The 19,582-nt window shown below is 41.0% G+C and overlaps 1 protein-coding gene across 1 annotated transcript in view; it reads left to right on the top strand.

The window, feature by feature from the left end:
- The window catches only part of ctnna2 (catenin (cadherin-associated protein), alpha 2), a 219,696-nt gene that overhangs the window by 8,453 nt on the left and 191,661 nt on the right, over positions 1-19,582 (top strand). Inside the window, exon 2 of the mRNA XM_037471182.2 lies at positions 8,027-8,133. Within this exon, the coding sequence (XP_037327079.1) occupies positions 8,032-8,133 (102 nt within the window). The 5' untranslated portion in view covers positions 8,027-8,031. The remainder of the gene's footprint in view (positions 1-8,026; positions 8,134-19,582) is intronic.

Below are 19,582 nucleotides of genomic sequence, written 5' to 3'. Positions count from 1 at the left end.
GTATCACTGTTCCAAAAAGTTACGTTTGAATATAATATGTTATCAGATGAATTAATATGCCTGTTAGGAGTTCATATTTTGCGAGTTGTCTGCTGACCTTTTTAAAATAATGTGTGCATATATCTTCCTCTCAGAGACCAATTATTGTAAAGTGAGAAATGTTAGCACAGGCACAGGTCTCTACTGTGAATCGTTAAATGTAAATCTAGAATTTATAATGTATGCTGCCTCCCATGTCCTCGTGTGAAAATATATACCGTTTAATTAATCCCCAAACCTGTCCGCAAAACCCTCCCGGAGGGGCCTGTGCAGCGATGCGGTCCCCCCCGCCGGCTCTGACCACACACCCGGGCTTCCTCTTCAAATTGGGTCTTGGTCCCTTTCAACAGCAACAGATGTGGGTCTCCAGTGGGATCCACAATCCAACCTCACAAAGGGTCCCGGGCCATACGATGGGACTTTTATATTTCACTGCCGTACCCGACACGGCGCGTCCTCGGTCTCGCTTCTACATTCCCCGAGGACAGCGAACGCTTTTTCGCAAGCACATTTCGATTAAATAGACGATTCAAGACTTGCACGTCGAGTTTGTATATTTTTAAGCGGCGGTGTGCATCACAAGAGAGCCGTCCCTTCCGTTGGTAATAGTCCCGAAACACAACATTTTGATGTCTGGTCACGACCCCACTGTTGTACGTATTGTGACACCACTTCCGAGTTATTGACGAATGATGATTCGTCAATAACAGTCAGGCACTCAATCGTGTCACAAAGGTCCATCTGCTGCAGTCCAGCTGTATCACCACACATGGGAGGGGGGCCCGGGGGCCTCTGTGTGTGTGTGTGTGTGTGTGTGTGTGTGTGTCGGCCCGGGCCGACAGAACGGAGGCCTACTATGCCATGTGTTTTCGTTGGTATTGTTCCTAGACTGCTGTATGGAGTAGTTCTGAATGCCAGGCGCTCAATACAGACACACAACAGAGGTGTGACTCAGCGGAATTTCTGCTGGGTCCGTGTTTACCTGATATGTTCAGACGCACTCATCCTCCTGCTACAGTTAGAGAGTCTGAGAACAGCAGAGGATCATCGACGATGCACTCCCATTAAAAACAAAATACATTGCAATCATTTATATAGAATCATTACAAAGAACAATAACGATGTAACCAACCAAAAATTTATTTAAGCACAAGCAAAGAATCTCATTTGAACTGCACTGTGAGTACGGCACGAGCGACGTGTTGATAGATGAAAGATGGCGGGGGAAATAGGTAGTATCACTGGCATCTTAATGAAAGCCTGTTTGCTTCTTTCTACGGGATATTTTGGGTGCAGCCCATGTCAGCCAACTAATTTTGTTTCTCTTTTTTTTCCACATGATATCCTGGAAGTGTGTAGTAAGGTGTATCATTTGATTTTTACATGAATCAAAATGTCACTAAATTAATGAGTCTGTGCCCGATAAGATTGAATCCATGAGCCGCTCAGAGGTGGCTGGTGTTCACCGTAGTCTGAACACAAATCTTAATGAGCTGTCAGAGAGCTCTCTCCATCTCCTTGTTGCACTTGTTCGTTTTGCGGTTGAATTAGATCGGGTCGCTTTCATAATGAGATCATAGTTTCATCAGCTTTAGCTGTTTGTCATGCGTTTATATTGAATGTTGAGTTTTCAGTAGTTCTAGAGCAAGCTCCTTTTAACACAGTAAATAGGGCCCAGCAACATTGTTATTCATGTAGAAAGGCAACAGTCAATCAATACATCAATCATTGTTAAGGAAGGCAGTGTATAATCCTTTTTTGCAATGATTTAATCTGGAACCCTTTTTATTATACATGTGCATTCATTAGGGTTTATTTTGTTGCAGAAAATAACAACTGCACACACCTCGCACAACCTGACAATTATATTTAAACGTAGACATTTTATTGCTTCCACGTAGGGACTAAATATTTATGGTGGATATTAACTGGTTTAATAATGATGTCGGACAGGGTGTTGCCTTAATAGACCAGAAACCAGAAATATCTAGTAAATATACATATAGTATATTGTTGTATTCAAGAGGTAAGCTGAGCTTCTTTGTAATGTTAAGAGACAGAACACATCACCAACTATTTATTTTTATTGTCTGTAACTCCTCTTCCTTGTTTGCTGTCCTTTCTAATTGCAATATCTCGAATACAATAAGAAATAAATTCTTCTTGAATTGTTTTAATTTCAACTAAAATTCCTGTTTTTTTTACGGCAGTTGCCTCAAAGAAATGGGCAACTCGTTTAACACCTGCTTGAATGAGGTAATCACTTAACATCCCCTTGCAGGTTTTCTCTCTGCTATGTCATCAGCATTATTCCAGACAGGAGCTGACAAAAGCAGAACCTACGGCGATAATATTGTTTAATGGGCAATAAAAAACAAACGGTATAAAGAGGACCCGGCATTAGGTGACAAATGAGCTGACTTACAAGGAATGCCAACGTGCAAACTAGCGACCAAAATTGTGTGGCATCCCAAATTTTATCTCAAGTGATATCCCATACGCCATGATTCCTAATTTAACTTTTAATGTTAACTGCCACAAGCAGTAACGTGTACTGCATGTGTTTTGCGTCTGACATGCTTTCACACCAATATCTATGTTCAGCCGATCTGGAGTCTCCCTCCAGCATCAGTCACGGTGTGTGTGTATATATATATATATATATATATATATACCATATATATGTATATATATGGTTTCCGACTGTGGAGGATGGCTGCAGCATCTGGAGGGAACTCACTTAAATAAGGTAGAAATGGACATATGGACACCCCTAAGCGTCCGTATGTTGTTCCAAGCGACAACTCACACGAGGAACGACATCGTGGTCTTGATTTATGATTTTGCTTGTGGGCATGTTTTGGGCGCATTGGAGTGCTGCATCGTTCTGTGGTTTCTTTTTAGTCCCGTCCCTAATGGAGTGATTAAGTCAATTACAGTGCATAATAGTGCAGTGAAAAGTTCTTGCAAGTACTGTGGAACTGAGGCGGTGATACGACTGATGGTTCGTTATCCTACACAATGAGCCTTCCAATTTGTGACTTTATCACAGACTGTTACTTTTCAATGTTGCAAACGGCACATTTTTTAGTATCTAATGGTAAAATTGTATTTTTCACAACACTAAACAAAAGAAGAAATCACACACACACACACACACACACACACACACACTCCAGGGCTACTTTTAGTAGCTGTTTTGTTGAGTTATATCTGATTCAGATATCGTTCATTTTGCATTAATATGACAATGCGTAAGCAATAACAATGCTAAAGTGGTGAGCGCAAAGTGACAGCACATGCACAATCACTTAAGGAGTAAACCAATCATTTTCTATTCCTATCTGTCTTGCTTCGCTCTGACCAATTTCCACACACACACACACAGCAGATGGTGGGGTATCTCACCGATTACAACAACCGAAGTCTGGCTCCCCACCAAAACATGTTTTTTTGTTGAATGAAACAGATCTTAGGGGGATTGCTGGCCTCCTGAAAAATAAGGCGCATGCCGTAAATATATCGGAGACTTGTGTTGATTTGAGATATGCTGCCTCAGGGACAAGGAAGTGAAAGGGAAAGCACAACAGAAGTGGTAAAGCGTTCCGTGTTGCTTGCTCAACCATATTTCCTCTTCCATGGATGCATTCTTTTCTGTGCGGGCTGTTAAGAAACCCAAGACTGGGTCTTAAAAAAACTGTGCGACAGAAGGCGAGTTTCATTTGAGAGAATTTGATTGAATGAAACCAGACAATTGAATAAAACCACATCACGCTGTGGTTTTATTGAACGCTCCGGAAACACTGATAACGCAGAGTTTTATTATTTATTGGGAGGGATATTGATCTATTTTTTTTTTTTAGACCATGTGTGATATTTATTCTGCTTCTCTGGTGCTGAAGCAATATTCAAGAAAGTTTTTCACGTGATGCAATTGTAAGAAGAGCTTGATTCCATATGAAGCAAAGCTTTCTACGAGAAGAGCATGTCAATACTTCCATCAATCCTGTTCATTTAATAATTACAATGATTGTAATGTCAACTAATATTTATTATTTTTGAAGTCCTAGAATGGAGATCAGTTTAACCTCATGTAGATTAAAGGATTAAAGTCACCTGCAGCTTTTGGCTTGGATCAAAGAGTTTAAACATCACTGAATGTATATTATCTTTCAGGGGATCTTGTCATGAGCACCTAAACATACCATCAACCACAAATATGCATAAAAAAATGCATAAAAGTCTTAATATTGCTCGAGAGAATCCAGCAATTACTTTACTTTACATTTAGCCAGGGTATACTTTCTTAATTCACAGACAGTCAAGACACGTATACTTTTCTTAATGAACATTGTTTTTAATGAATATCAAGCGCTCTGAAATAAGGGGATCGTTCTACATGAGTAAAGGAATTCATTAATAATACTATAAACTTTGAGTGAGTGTGCTCTTCTTGTTAAGAATTCTTGTACTTTCAAAATCAGGCCCTTTTTTTCACCTCCATGTTTGCAATGTGGACAGCTTTTTAAAATCAAATACACGATGATGTTTTGGATCTTACCAACAATGACATGATTGAGAGCAAACGCTGAGGAGGGGTTTCATTTGTCATTTGTAATATTCATAATTTGGCTTTTTGCTGGCCGTTTGACGTCTCATCCCCCTCCTGAATAACTTTTTCTTTTTTGCTGCATTGGATTACATAGAAAATCCAGATGAACCACCAGCACTGTGTGCTTGTAAGAAAACCAAAACATGCTCTTTTTTTTCACCCTATTTTGAATCGCACTGGCAAAATATACTTGAATCATGGTGAAAGATGCACTCTGAATGATGGCAGCGCGGTTGGTTTCCATTCAGACTTGTGTGTGGTTGGCAGTCTGTCATCCACACCGCTCTGTTTGGATAAATAATAGGAAGATATATATATATATTGTGATGGGGTGAAGAAGAACACGACGCGAGGGTGACGGGAAGTGCCCCGAAGGGCGGATATTATTAGGTGGCAGGTAAGGAGGGATAGCCTCCCGTGAGGGGTTTTTCCCGGGGCTCGGTGCTCGTTTCTCTCTCTCTTTCTTCCTCTCAGGGCGCGGTGCTGCGTGGGTCCGTGGGGAAGGAGGGCTGGCGGTCACTCACTAGCTCTCTGGGAGAACTAACGGAGGTAGCGTTACACGAGTCTTGGAGGACATCTCTCTTCCCCCCCAGTGTGTGACTATCAGGCTTATTAAGCCAGCGTCTGATGGCGCGCAGGTGTGGCCGCTCATCCCGTGATGAGCAGGTGCAGATGTGCCTGCTCCGTTTCCAGGGCGACGCTGACGAGAGCTCAGGACATTGTGTCACAATATATATTTATATATATCTTTTACAAATATTTGGTTTTGCTACATAACTGTGAAATATGTATGTGTATAAGGGTCTTTTATGTTGACTGTGGGAATGCTGAGTCAATTAGGCATATATGTGTAACCTCTATATTATCACATTTTGTTGTTATAGAGTGCTGCTGAACATGCACAATTAAGGCATTATTAATCGACAGATGACAGTCTGTCAGCTGTTTCCTTCAAGCTTCATGGGAGACTCTGTCATGTAGAAACATAACTGAGTGAGTTTCACTTTGCTTCCGTGCTAATTTTCTGCATCATAAGAAGAAGCCACGTTTTTTAAAGGCTTGAACTAAATCTGTCCGTTATGTGCTTGCATAACACAATGCACTGTACGTGACCATGGCCACTGGAAAATGTGAAATGCTGTTGACCACTGTGTTTCGCATGCGTTGCTCTCAGTCCGCTACAATCAGCGTGACTTGTGTAACAATGTAATTGCGGCTCTATATGATTTCCAACAAAAGTGAACTTAGTGAATTAGTGCAGAGAACTAAATCATTTTGTTTCAATTTGAAAACATTTTCAGTTCAGCATTAGCTGACACAATCACTATGACGTATCACATATAACCAATATCCCGACAAACCACTCCGTATAATTGCTTGTGTTACACAATGTGTCAGGACCAGTTCCAACCCCGTCTTTGAAAAGTTCCACTGTCGACAGTTTATTGCATTACAATGGCACCCTGGAGGGTTCACAGCGCTGCTGTTTTCCCATCGGGGGCATTTCCCCCTGCATTTGCATCGCTCATTTTCACCGAGTGCACAACGCGCTCTCTGGAAACTAGTCTAGTCTTCAAAACGGGAGACTGTCAGAGGCGTCATATCAAGTCTTCCAGAGCTCCTGACTAAACGGCTCGCTGCTGGTGACTACCTCCCGGACTTTTTTAAAAACTTGAATAAGAACGAAAGCTCTACTGGCTTGCAGAGTGCATCACCAACTAAAGTGTGAGCTTGTTCATTTATCTTTTGCAATGTGTGAAAATATGTCTCCATTGCACATTGGTTGTAGGGTTTAGCCAAAAATTAAACTGAGGCTGCACCGCTATGTTCAACACTTCTCACTTTGTGTAATGTCAAGCTGCTATTTATGACGGATTCTGACTGGAATGTTTATTATTAAAAGGATCCCCATTAGCTGTCACCAAATACAACAAACATTGTATCATCATAAACATCATCAGAATTATTTCCGAATAGGTTATTACAGTATTACATTCATTATTTCATTCATACAGTAAATATTTCCATTCCCTATTAACTTTAAATAGTGCATTCTCAGATAGTACTTGAAAGAGACTTTGCTATTCATTTAACTTTATTGCTTCCTTTATCCATCTTTAACCCACTGCACTGTAGTACTAGTGGCCTCCGGCCCAGATCTGTTGCTCTCTTCAACATCCTTTATTCCCTTCTGCCTCATTGACATCGACGCAGCTGCGAGCCCGTCGCAGCTGGCCCATTTGGGAAATTGCTTACTGTAGAAACGCATCCCCGCGGTCAAAGAGACTGCTACTCCCATGCCAGCTGTTCAGTCCTCATCTTCACCTAATGTAACCCCACAGAGCTTTAGGGGTTCATAAACTATAATGAAAACAGATTCCAAGTTAAGGACCAGATTGTCTAAAGAGTTAAACGATAGAGACTCATATTGCAGAGCTCAGCACCATCTAAGGAGTGCAGCTTTTCACATCAGGCTTACAGGCTTTGGTGTTTTTTTTTCCCAACCTTTCTCTGGCTTTTCTCTGAGCCTCACTCCCATAGTGCAATGCTTGTTCTTCAATGATTTGAAGTAACGTGGACAATTCCATATCAAAACGAAGACGAATGTAATTTAGCTTTTCAACTGATAGTAATACATCTCTTTACCCTTAATTTACTGTACAATCAATAGACCAATTAAGCATGGGTATACAACCTTAGACACATGTCTAAGACCAATAAGAAAACATCTAAATACTGGTCTGTTTGTGCTCTGTTATACAACAGAGTAAAAGATATAATATTACTCATAGGCTGTGAGTGCTGCAGCAACATTGAAGAAGGTTTTCCACAGGCGGCCTGGTGGTTGACAGCTTCCCACAAGCAGAACCATTTTGATTGCCCCTTGGCTGCAGGCTAATTCAGGAAACGCTGGATTCTGATAGTGGGTGGAGCATTTCACATTTCAATACCTCAGTCCATCGTGTTCGTAATTGTGATCCCATTAAAATGTACAAAAAAAAGGAAGACCAAAAATGTATTCAATTGTCTTCCTGATCATCTAACCCACCTTTTGGCAGACCTCTGTGAGTGCGTCTCAGGGAAACCTACCGGTCGGTCAGTACGACTGCTCCAAGCACTGAATGCGGAAGAATTGTACAACACAATAGAGCCCCATTAATAAGGCTTCCACCACTGTGTCCTCAGCGAAATCAGGTTTAGAGAAACGTTCATGGCTGCTGACTTGTATACAAAAACGGCTCTATTTAAACCGTTGGCGCAGCTAAACTACATTTTGTGTGTGAGCGCCCTCTACCCCTCATGAACAAATGTTTGCGTGGAAAGTGATGTGTTCTTCTCAATAATTGCATTTATTTTTTCTTCTGCTGTGAACAGAGACCATGACGACCGCCACCTCCCCCATCCTGTTGAAATGGGACCCGAAGAGCCTTGAAATCCGCACGCTGACGGTGGAGCGGCTTCTGGAGCCCCTCGTCACGCAGGTGGGTCACTTAACACTCGAGGCACATGTGACAAAGGCTGGCAGCCAAAGTCATTGAACCGCATCCAAGTATCCGACATTCTCAAAGGTTTGTTGCCAATCAGTATTTTTTTAAAGAATGGAGCCGGAGGTTTGGATGGATTTAGAAGCAAAAGAAAGGGTTTACTCTGTGGTCGCACATCAAGGATAGCATATTGTTTATTCCTCTAAGATTCTGATTTATTCCTTTATTCTGCCCCGAATATTACTCAATCCTGGTTCAGATAACAGTCATATTGTTCAGCAAAAAAAGGAAAGGATTAAAGTCACCTGCAGCTTTTGGCTTGGATCAAAGTGTTTGAACATCACTGAATGTATATTATCTTTCAGGGGATATTGTCATGAGCACCTAAACATACCATCAACCACATGACTGGCAATATGAAATATTGAAAAAAAATATAAATAATAATAATTGCGACTCAAGACCCAGATCACAAAATATGCATAAAAGTCTTAAAATTGCTTGAGAGAATCCAGCAATTACTTTACTTTACTGTACATTTAGCCAGGGTATACTTTCTTAATTCACAGATAAGACACGTATACTTTTCTTAATGAACATTGTTTTGAATGAATATCGAGCACTCTTAAATAAGGGGATTATTTTACATGAGTAAAGGAATTCATTAATAATACTATAAACTTTGAGTGAGTGAGATTTCTTAATCTGGCTTTTTTCTGGCCATTTGACGTCTCATCCCCCTCCTGAATAACTTTTTCTTTTTTTGCTGCATGGGATTACATAGAAAATCCAGGTGAACCACCAGCACTGTGTGCTTGTAAGAAAACCAAAACATGCTCTTTTTCAAATGGCACCATCACCCTATTTTGAATCGCACTGGCAAAATATACCTGAATCATGGTGAAAGATGCACTCTGAATGATGGCAGCTCGGTTGGTTTCCATTCAGACTTGTGTGTGGTTGGCACTCTGTCATCCACGCCCACCATGTGTGCTCATGAGAGACCTTCAAATACTTGATGTTAGCAGTACAAAAAAACGAAAAATGACAAAAGAAAAATGATTTTAATACAGTTTGTATTCATTTTGAGGTCTTAATTGATCCAAATCTACGCTGTGATTGTTTGTCCTGCTGTTCCTGGATGGAACGGACGGTTCCCTTGGAGGAGCTCACGTCGCTTGAGACCGAGGGCTCATTCATCACGACTGGCTGCCTGCTGTAGTCATGGGCGAGTCCATGGCTTCCAGCACTGAAGGGCTTATTCTATCACTGCATGTGAAGGCGGTAAACTTCCCAAATGGTAAACATTTTGAAATGGCAGGCGGTGTATCTTTGTTGAAAGAGTGATAGGCAGGAAGCCTTCCGGGGCGGGTGGAAGACAAAGTGTATTGTAGAAGGTTTGTCTTTTTTTATTCACTACAATCAGGACTTTATTCATGTCAATTTGGAAATGTGACGACGCAGAAACTAGTGACCCGGAAAGATGATGACAGAACCTGGAGCTTCACCTGCAGCCATTAAATGGAAACTCTTCTGCAGTGTTGTTGTGGCTGTTGAAGTACATATTGATTGGAACATTTAAATTAAACTTTTATGATATCCATGATGAAAAACTCTGCACCTCCCATATTTCTGACAGATTCATTTCTGTCTCCGCAGTCAAACTCTATACCAACATTTGGCTGATTATAAATGTATTTATAAATGTGTTCCATAATAGCTACCAAAAAAACAGCCGCTGTTCTAAGCCGGCCAAAATCGTAACAAATTTGAGGCCACAAATTGCCATCCTGGTTGCTTAATCTTTACTCAGATTGGATCTACAGGCCTAACTCAAACGTGAGCTATTAATAGAACTAAGGGCAGCAACAGCAGAGAGTGGCAGGTGGATTGAGTCCTGTCATTCACACTTCACCCGCAACTCGGAGACCGGGCTAACAAAGACTCTTACTTGGTGTCGGTTGAGTCTGAATTAGGTGTGTTTTACAATCAGCGTGGTGAAATAACGTTGAGAGTTTTGAGGGTTCATTTTTGACCAAACCAGAGCAAACACGTATAGTTTTGATGAAGAGCTTTCTTTTGTTATACGTCCAGTTTGAATGAAGTGTTTTTTTTACAATTGGCTATTCTATTGAATATCAATGTTAAAAGAAAAACAGCACTTACTTACAGTTTTTTGTAAGTTTTACATGTCTGTAGTTCAGGATGAAAATGCAGAATAATTGCTGTCAAGGGTCATTTTGCTTGGAGTCGGTTGTTGATTTTCTCATGCAGTCAGATGCACTTTTAGCACAGTTTATGTTTTTGAATTGAGTTCTTGTTATTGTTATGTTCAAACCAGTTGGATTAGTTCTAGGGATTACTAGTGATGCTTGACTAAAAAATATATGTTCTTTCATATTTAACCACAGAAAGTTTAGCTAGACTTAGTTTCACATTTTCACTTTGTCCCATTGTTCTTTAGGTAGTCTGATTACTGGCTTTTTATAAACCGCATTGGGATGTTTGGTGGTTGTTTCCATGGAGGGCAGAGAAGAGCTGGTTTGTAGGACGAGCGAGAGAGAGAGAGAAAGCCATCAAATCATCTCCCAGCTGTTGACTCCATTTGCTACGCTGGAATTTGATAGGTGGCATCATCGATGGTCAGCAATCGTGCCAACTTTCTCAGTGCAACTTTTCCTCCTTAAAAAAAATCTTTGCTCTGGGAGGTCATCTCTTTATTAGCATTAACGGGGCTGAAAGACGGCCTGAGCTACGTGCACAGCTGATTCCGTTCCAGCACTCTATAAACCTCTTCACATGTAAATAAACTGTAAATGACAACTACTACTGTAGGTTGTTGGCTCTCTTGCGTTGTGGGATCGCTAGAAGCAAACACCGGCTTGATAACTAAGGCCTTTTGTGACAAGTCCTGCCAAGTGCTATTGACATCTGTGGTTTGTTTGAATGTCGCTGCTTGTTTTCACAGTAAAAACAGCCTGTCAGGGTGTGTACTTGTTCCCATTGGTTCTCTTTGTTATTAAATTGATATTAGTTTTCCTGGTCGTGGGCCAGCAGGGCACCTGAAGGGTGCAGTTTGCCGTCAGCCCCCTTTGTTTTTTGTATGTCATCCAAGGGCAGAGTTTGGCTCCTTGCATTGTTTGGCACGTGAGACACAATTACCCCCCCCCCCCCCCCCCCCCACACAGACACACACACACTCACACCCAAGCAGAAGTCAAGGGGCTTAACATAAAGGGAGGCGAGACGACAGCGGCAAGGGGATTAGGGGTTTAAGATGCCTTGCTGTCATAATCCACAAAGCGAGCGGAAAAGGAGGGAGTCTGGACCTCGAACTGACACTTTTGGGAGTTAAGAGGGGATGTTTTAGCCCTCTTCAGAGTTTCTATTTAAACCACAGAACAGTTTTTCTTGGAAACTACCTGGGAATCTGGCAACAGTCTGTTGGCTACATCATACTTGAGGGAAACAGAAAATAACTTCTGATTGAATATGTGCAACTGCAAACTCTTGCTGAGATAAAAATTATCAAAGTTATTAAATGACTATTTTCATTTGCACATATTCATATGATATTTAGCACCTGGATCCTGGATCAGTCAGGAGTAGGTGTTGTTTTACATAAGCCAAATTCTACTTCTCACTACACACACACACACACAACCCCAATGCATTTAAACCAAGAGAGGTGATGTTTGTAATACTTTACAGACTTGTCTGATGAATATGACAACTGTGTCATAATGCAGAGGGACCCTGGCTGTCTCCTGTGTTCTCATTACCTCTTCCTTTGCCTCAGGGTCACCACTAGAACTTTCATCTGTCTCTGGGATGTCAGCAGCATTTGGCTTGCCCCGGGGTTCTGAAAAGCAGCCACACACAAATATTTATATTTGTATTATTTTGTATATTTGTTAAATGTTTATAGCTTTTTATTCACTCTCATGTGTTATGTCCTTGTTTCAAAATTTTATATTTTTCTTTTTTGTTTGTGAAAGAAACTGTGGAGAACAAAAAAATGTATTAGAATATGTGATCAGGAAGTCGGCATTTGTGCTTCTCTCATGATTTAACATTGCAGAACAAAGACTATTTTAATTTGACAGGAGTAAAGGTCACGTCCAGTTAAATTAAAATTAAATGGCTCTGTTCAGTGAAAATTGTGGGACGGTAAATTAAACCATTCTCATTGTTATGTGTTCACTTGTAATCACATATCATGGCCTTTGGGGAGGAACTTCAATTATACCATTTTCTTTTTAAAGAAAAATATATATTTGTTCTGTCTTATCTTTTGTGCTGTTCCGACCCCACCCCTGGTTGTTACAATAGCTACTGACACCATTTATTAATTTTGCTTCATTTGTGGAATAAAAAATGCACACTTCCTATACAAACTGTGCATTGTGACTTAAAGCAGATCTATAGGTGAAGCACAGCTGATGTTCTTCTACCGTGCCTCCCTGCTCTGTCGTGTGCGGGGAAAAGAGAAAGCGCCAGGGAGGAAGAGGATGAAAGGGGAAGAAGCAGACAGACAATCACTGAGTCTCTGAGTGTCTGCATATTTGGCTGGGAGCGAGATCTGCACACATTTAATCTAAATGAGGCTTAATAGCCTGAAATGACTGTCTGCTTGTTGTTTTTCTATTCCATTTTGCATGCAGTTTTAAATAATGTAGCTTTAACTTCCCTCCTCAGAGCCTTCCTCTTCCCATATGACCTATAAACGGGTGTTAACTTGATGGACACAGTCTTTTTATTCCACGGAACAGAAAATACCACAAAATAAGCCAATTCCCATGAATAATTCACTTGCTGAGCTGAACTGCTAAACTACCTTATTATACAGCTCTCTATCCATTTTTGTCTCACTGCTGAGCTTCATATAGTTATAGGCAGAGCTAGTTTTCACACATAAATGTTTGAAACATTGAATTAGATTACTCTGGCTTCATGTGCTGCTGTCCCGTTCCGTCCACTGTAAAATCAATTCTTTTCCGACCGTTTTTGCTTTGCTTTGTTTCAGTTTGACATAGTTTACAGTGAGTGTCCACATTCTGAGGGAGGAATCCCCAAAAGGCGCTAAACTGGCACCATAAGAGAAATACCAGCCGTTTGAACGTGAAAGGATTTTTGGAGTTGTGGAATAAAGCCTTACAGAGAAAGTGCACGGAAGTGATCACATGTGGAGGAAGTCCCGTCCGCTGCTCGACGCCAGTTGGCCTGCTCCCCCGTAGGTTCACGCGTCCCGTGATGCTACGACTCACATCACCCAGACCTCAGAGCGCTGCTCTGCTCTCACACACTTCCCTTAAAGACGACGTTTTTTTTTCTTCTGTCGATGGCTGCACTAATTTCTTTGACGCTCGTCATTGTGGTCACATCTCACGCTCGAGGCCGTTTCAGAATGAGGTTTTAGAAAGCTTTTATGTGGCTTGTCTTTGAAGTGAACGGCATCTTGGATGGCATATATATTATATTGTTGTGAAGATTAGGTGAAACCTCAAAGAAAATTAAGCCTCAGTCAAATGAGGACTCATTGCTTTTTTCCATTGGTAAAAAATACAAACATTGACATTCTGTAATTTATTATATTCACATTTTAAATAGCTATGGAAAGATGAAGTTAAAATGCATTTTGTCGTTGCAATGGATCATTGCGAAAATGTTGTAATAAGCGGCGGTTTCCTGAAGACTAATCATTGACTCGTTTTTTCACGCACTCTCTGCGGATGTTATATTTAGGAACTCCTTGGCAACCAAAACAAGTTGTTCTTCCCAACAACGACGCGCTCCAGTAGTCATTTGGTTCCCAGAGATTGGCAACAGCATTTGGCTTTTTTTGGAAGGTGTAATGGCTTTCAAATGGATGCAAAATGATCTTCATCAAGGGTTGTGAGGCTTGTGCACCTGCAACCGTGTATGATAAAAGGCCTTTTCTTGTCTCAAAAATGATATTAGCAACTTCATGGAGATGGACAACGATGGAGTGGGAGGATAAAACAGAGTGTAGGAACACGGGCTACGAGGGTTACTAACGAGCAAGTATTAGGGAGGCATAGTGTCTGAATGCATGACTTATATTCTCAGAAGTTCCACTTGTAAAATATGTAAACCCCCCAATGCAGATAACACCTTTAACTCCACTGGCTCCTCTTTGTGTTTTCTTTCCGCTGTTCATTGCATTTGACGCATGCTCACAACTTAAAGTAGGTAAAGTATATAGCATAATATATTAAAAAATATATATATTTTATAATATATAAAACATTAAATCTGTGGATTTATAGGATGATTACATCAGCGAGAAATGTTGAAAAGTTCAAAACTGCAGCTGATGAACCCGACAACTTTGGGGAAAAGACGTAAAAGTAGAGCGAATGCCCAAAAGAGATTAATATTTGAACACAAGCGCTACCTGTTTTTTTTCTTCCCATTTTTCTTCCTATTTTTCTTCCATCATGGGACGGCAGAATTCCTCTGCAACATGCATCTCTAGGCGTCGAAGTTGGCTTCCAGGAGGTTTTATGAGGAGATGGTTGCAAGTGAACACGCTGCATGGTTAATAATGCCAGAGCTCGACACCCCTGCAATGTGAAAGTTGGTGCTGAAACCCTTCCTCTTTGCCATCCAATAACCCATTCAGGTGCTAATCCTAATGCTCGCTGATCCTCACTGCTTCGCACTCCAGCACTTGTTGAACTTGAAAGATATTTTAAGTAATAGGGTATAAGGAAGAGTGAGCACGACCTCCCGAGTAAAATATCAAATGCATTTGATCTGTGTTGATAATGCGTTGATAATGCGTTAGTACTGGTGCTACCAGGTTTCTAAATTGACCTTCTCAAAACTAGATGATCAATTCACCCACCTTGAAAGGAAATGTGTGCGTTTGTCCTCTGAGCCTTTTGCACACATGATGCATTTTTTCCATGGACATAAATGGCCTCATCAGTTATTTAACAGGGAAGGTTACGTCCATCACTAACTGCAGGAGGATGGCAGAGGTTAAGGAAATCTCTTAGGTGCGCATTGGTCTGCATGATGATGCGTGTGTGCTGTTGGCCTCCTAAACGTCCAAACGGTTATATGGCATCACTCATCCGTTGGATGCAAGTCCCGGAGGCTGGAGGCGGAAAATTGAACGGCTGCGCGCAGCCGCGAGGATTTACTACTGAGGGGACAGTCCACCGGCGAGGTGCTGTGGAGAGGAACGGCCGCACGGCGTTTAATGCCATCGATCAGCAATAAAATGGGAGGGCAAGGCACAACAAGTCGTCACGCCTCAAGGAAAGGTTAGCCTCACCACTGCCGCAGTATAGTCACCTTTACAGTCATCTGTTTCCTGTCTCATGCTGAATGGTGGAAAATGCTTTGATATCTCATCGATTTTGAAAAGAAAATGTCTAATTCTGTTTAGAAACAGAGGGACTTGTTGTCCAACACCACACTGAATTTCCAGGATGTACGACGCAGAAAATGGAGCTGAATTCAAAGGCTGGGGGATCAACTTGAAATGATTTGTTGGCAGCAGTAGATTTTATTCATCACCCCGGCACAACGTTTCAGTGTCCAATGACGTGCAAAGATTTGTTATCTAGGCAGCAGTGAGCTTCCATATCGGAGTCGCAGGGGAGCATCCTGCATACTTGAGCAGGATTTAAAAGCCCGGGCTGAATAAAAGAATTTCCGTCAGAGGCGTGACTGCTGATGACAAAGGTGTGAGAAACAAATGGAGTTGGACTTGGGGCTGGTGGTTGGTCCTGGAGGTTGGGATACCAAAATAAAAACACTGCGCCACAAGCTATATGTATCCGGCTTGGCTGAACTCAATTTGTCCACAGAATTTACAGTATTGTATCAGCAGGGACTAATTACCGTAGTGCAAGACAACAGCTGTAAATTATCATCTATAAATGTGTTGAAAATACACAGCAAACTTCCTCGGGCCCTGTGCTAAAATATGCAATAGTTTCTAGTTAGTTATGGCTCTGCCATTTTTATGGATTTGTTCTCCTTGTGCATGTGTGTGTGTGAGTGTGTGTGTCGGTGCTTAGTCACACAGGCAATCTTTTGGGACATTTGGGAATGTTGTTAGGGCCTGTTATCCACATTCATAGTAAACGCCTGTTGACTCTTTGGTGCAATATTTGTCAGTAAATCAAGTTCTGCACCTGTTCATCTGTCAGTTTATGGCATTTTTTAAGCACACTTTGAATAATTGAATATGGCCTCCAAAAATCAATCCCCATCGTTGGACTTCAATCTGTTGTTTGAGTTACATTTCAGAGTCTAATATATATATATATATATATATATATATATATATATATATATATATATATATATATATTTACATGGTATAAGAGGATTGTGCGATTTTTCATTTTTTTTTCATCAATTCATACGATGGAACTGAAATGAGCATAGGCATGTTTTGGTGCATATGTATTGTATGTATGTCCCTTGGAGAATCACAGCAGGAGCATGCCATGTTAAAAGCAACTTTTTGGCATATTTTTAAAGCTGTGTAGAAACCTGTGGCCACACATAACAACATAATGAGCCCAAGTGTGGTGTGTCTCTTTATCCCACTCAACAGGCAGCACAGCCGGGAGGCTGTGATTGGCTTAGATTAAAATATTTCATACCGTTGGATCAAATTGGAAGAAAAAATGCCAAATCAAAATATCCAAAAGCACTCAGGTTTAAGATTACACCTCGATACCGGTTAAATAGTCCAGCCATCACATGCTATGCAACAAATGGCCCTATGGGGACCATTACCAGCTGGCGTGTGTATTGGTGCTGGGCAAAGATCAAAAAAATGTAACTTGATTAGCACATGATTTTCTGTGATTATGTGATAAATGACGTAACGCGCAATATTTAATAATACTAGTATGTTGCAAGCTTTTATTTTGAAGTAATGTTATCAGAACACTATAACTGGTGTTTTTTCTGAACAGGTAGCGGAAGAAACATTTGTCTTTAATCAGAGAACAGCATGAACACTCTGTGTTCAGTGGTAAGGCTCCTTGTTAGAGGGAGGTACAGTGGTCTAGCACCAAAGAAAAAAGTACACAGCTCGAATTGACTGCGCAGGGGACATTTTAGTTTGTAAAGCCTGTGGATTTCCTTTGGAGAATCTCAGTTAAAGGAAGAAAAAAACACTTTCAGTGAAGCAGGTTGAGCAGTTGACAAAATTAACTTTTAACATCCACTTTTTTTTCATCCATTCCTCCAAAGTAGTCTGCCCATGTTTGGCTCCACCGCTCGTTTGGGTCGTTAGTGGGCTGCATCAATGCTGCGTAACGCACTGGTACTTCAGACTCGTAGTACTCTGGTGATTAAACTACTCCGGTTAACAAATAGTTTTGCTTTTATGGACTCCGCCGTCTGGTAGAGATTTAAAATCAAAATGTCCATTTTGTGGCAGTGTTAAGGCCCTCCGTATGCTAAAAAATGCTGTTAACGCATCATAAAATCATTGTCAGAGTTCATCAGTTGCTACGTTCCTACCCAGCGTACCCAGCCCTAATGCATTTATTATTTATTTTTGATGCAAAAGGTATCAAGGTCAAGGTATGGGGTTGGTCCCATACTGCGCTGTTCTCAGATAGCAACATATTTGGAGTGAAGTTGTGTAAAACCCAAAACATTCTAGCTTTCGAATGTTAAAATTACTTGCCAGAGCCAAAATATGTCAGCCCCGTTGAACCATTAATAACGCTTAATGAAACATTTTACTCAATGGGAATGTGTCTATGGAGGTGGAAGAAGTAAAGCGCTATGGTTACAGTCGCATTGACAAATACGGTTATATGAAAATTATGTTGCATCTATCTAAATATTGCACCATTTATTGGCAGTGTAATAGAAAGCTTACTGCAATAGAGATGCAATAACGTAAATTTGCCTTAAATCCCTTCCAGGTGCTTTTCACTTAGACCCCTTTTGAATTCATGTTATTGACATATTTCTTTGTCATTTTCATGCTAGTCAGTTTTTGACATCATAGAAAACCATACAAATCTATCTAAGTTTCAAAAGATGTGAATACTCATGACTTGCAGTGCTGTAAGCTAACATCACGCCGCAGCATTCATTCTTTTATCATGGACTGGGAGGCTATTTGTCATATCCTGTGTCTCTGTGGAAGGGACCCTGATCAGACCTGGATTGCTCAGCAACCACAGTAAAACGCTTTGGTGACTAAGGCCCTCTAAAAGTCATCATTATTCATAATGGAACAAAAGCCTTCTTCTTTTTCCTCTTCTTCGTCCTGCCACGGATGTTTTGTTAAATCTGATCTCCATGCTCCAACTAATCAGTCCAATTTCCACTGCCCACTTGTGTTGGTCCTTCAAATTTTTTCCTCTGCCGAAGTTTCGTCGAGGACACGGAAGCCTCCATCACTTCGCTTCCCTCAAATCAGCCGTCTTTGAAAACGTATACTCTGTATTTTCAGATGAGTTTAAGGCTAAATGGATCGGGAGCCCTGAACCCACCGTGCAGCCATTGCTAATATGATGGTGATATGATCAGTTTGCCTTTTCCACACTCATTCGGAAACCACACTGCGAGGCTTCTGCGAGAGGACGCAGCGATATCATAAAAATAGCAAAGTTAAATCTGTGTGAAGGTAGATGAATTGAATCTGCCTGAGTGCATACTGTGAGGTTATTGTGGCACGATTAAATATACGTCAATCTTTTTTAAGTCACTGTTGCAGAACAAAGCATCAGCAAGCTTTGACTTTCCTGATTCAATCCCAATGTGACCCATGCATGCCGTGTTCCCGTGTGATCCTCAACACAGCCCTCTTCTAATGAATACATGAGCATTGGAAGTGCAGATGAATCATGCAGACCCCATAACTCGTTCCCCTTTCGTTGCAAAAGGCCTGAGGAAGACACAGAAGTTAAGTTTCGCCAAGATCAAAGAGAAAGCCATACACTTGACCTCTAATCTCAAAGCTACAGGCCGCAGAACAGAAAACAAACAAGTGTGCAGTTTTCCTACGATTAATGTCATTACGTTGTCTAATGTAATTACTGCTTCCAGGGAAAATCTGGGGCTTTAGATAATCAAATAAAGCTCTAAACTTGGTTAAAATGGCATTCATTTTAATTCTCATTATTTGAAAAAAAGATTAACAAACTGATGAATCTCATATTGCTAAAAAACCCCGTCCCATGCTGGTTCGTGAGGTTACGCACCCACTGCGCTAGACACGAAGCCCTGAACATGAAGTGACTCATCTTTCATCCCTCTACCCACAGACACATTAACACGGCTGACTCTAATCCATTGTGTTTGTTGCCAGCTGCTGGTAGAGGATCGACTGTGTAATGGTATGGGAAGCCAATTTATGAATGTCATGAGCCAAAAATATTGCTCGGCTTGATTTGAAAACCGCTTAAGGATATAATGCATAAAGTTG

The sequence above is a fragment of the Pungitius pungitius genome, chromosome 9 (assembly GCF_949316345.1).
Source record: "Pungitius pungitius chromosome 9, fPunPun2.1, whole genome shotgun sequence".
Lineage (NCBI taxonomy): Eukaryota > Metazoa > Chordata > Actinopteri > Perciformes > Gasterosteidae > Pungitius > Pungitius pungitius.
Note: the sequence above shows the minus strand (reverse complement) of the source record. Positions and strands in the feature narration are given on the sequence as shown.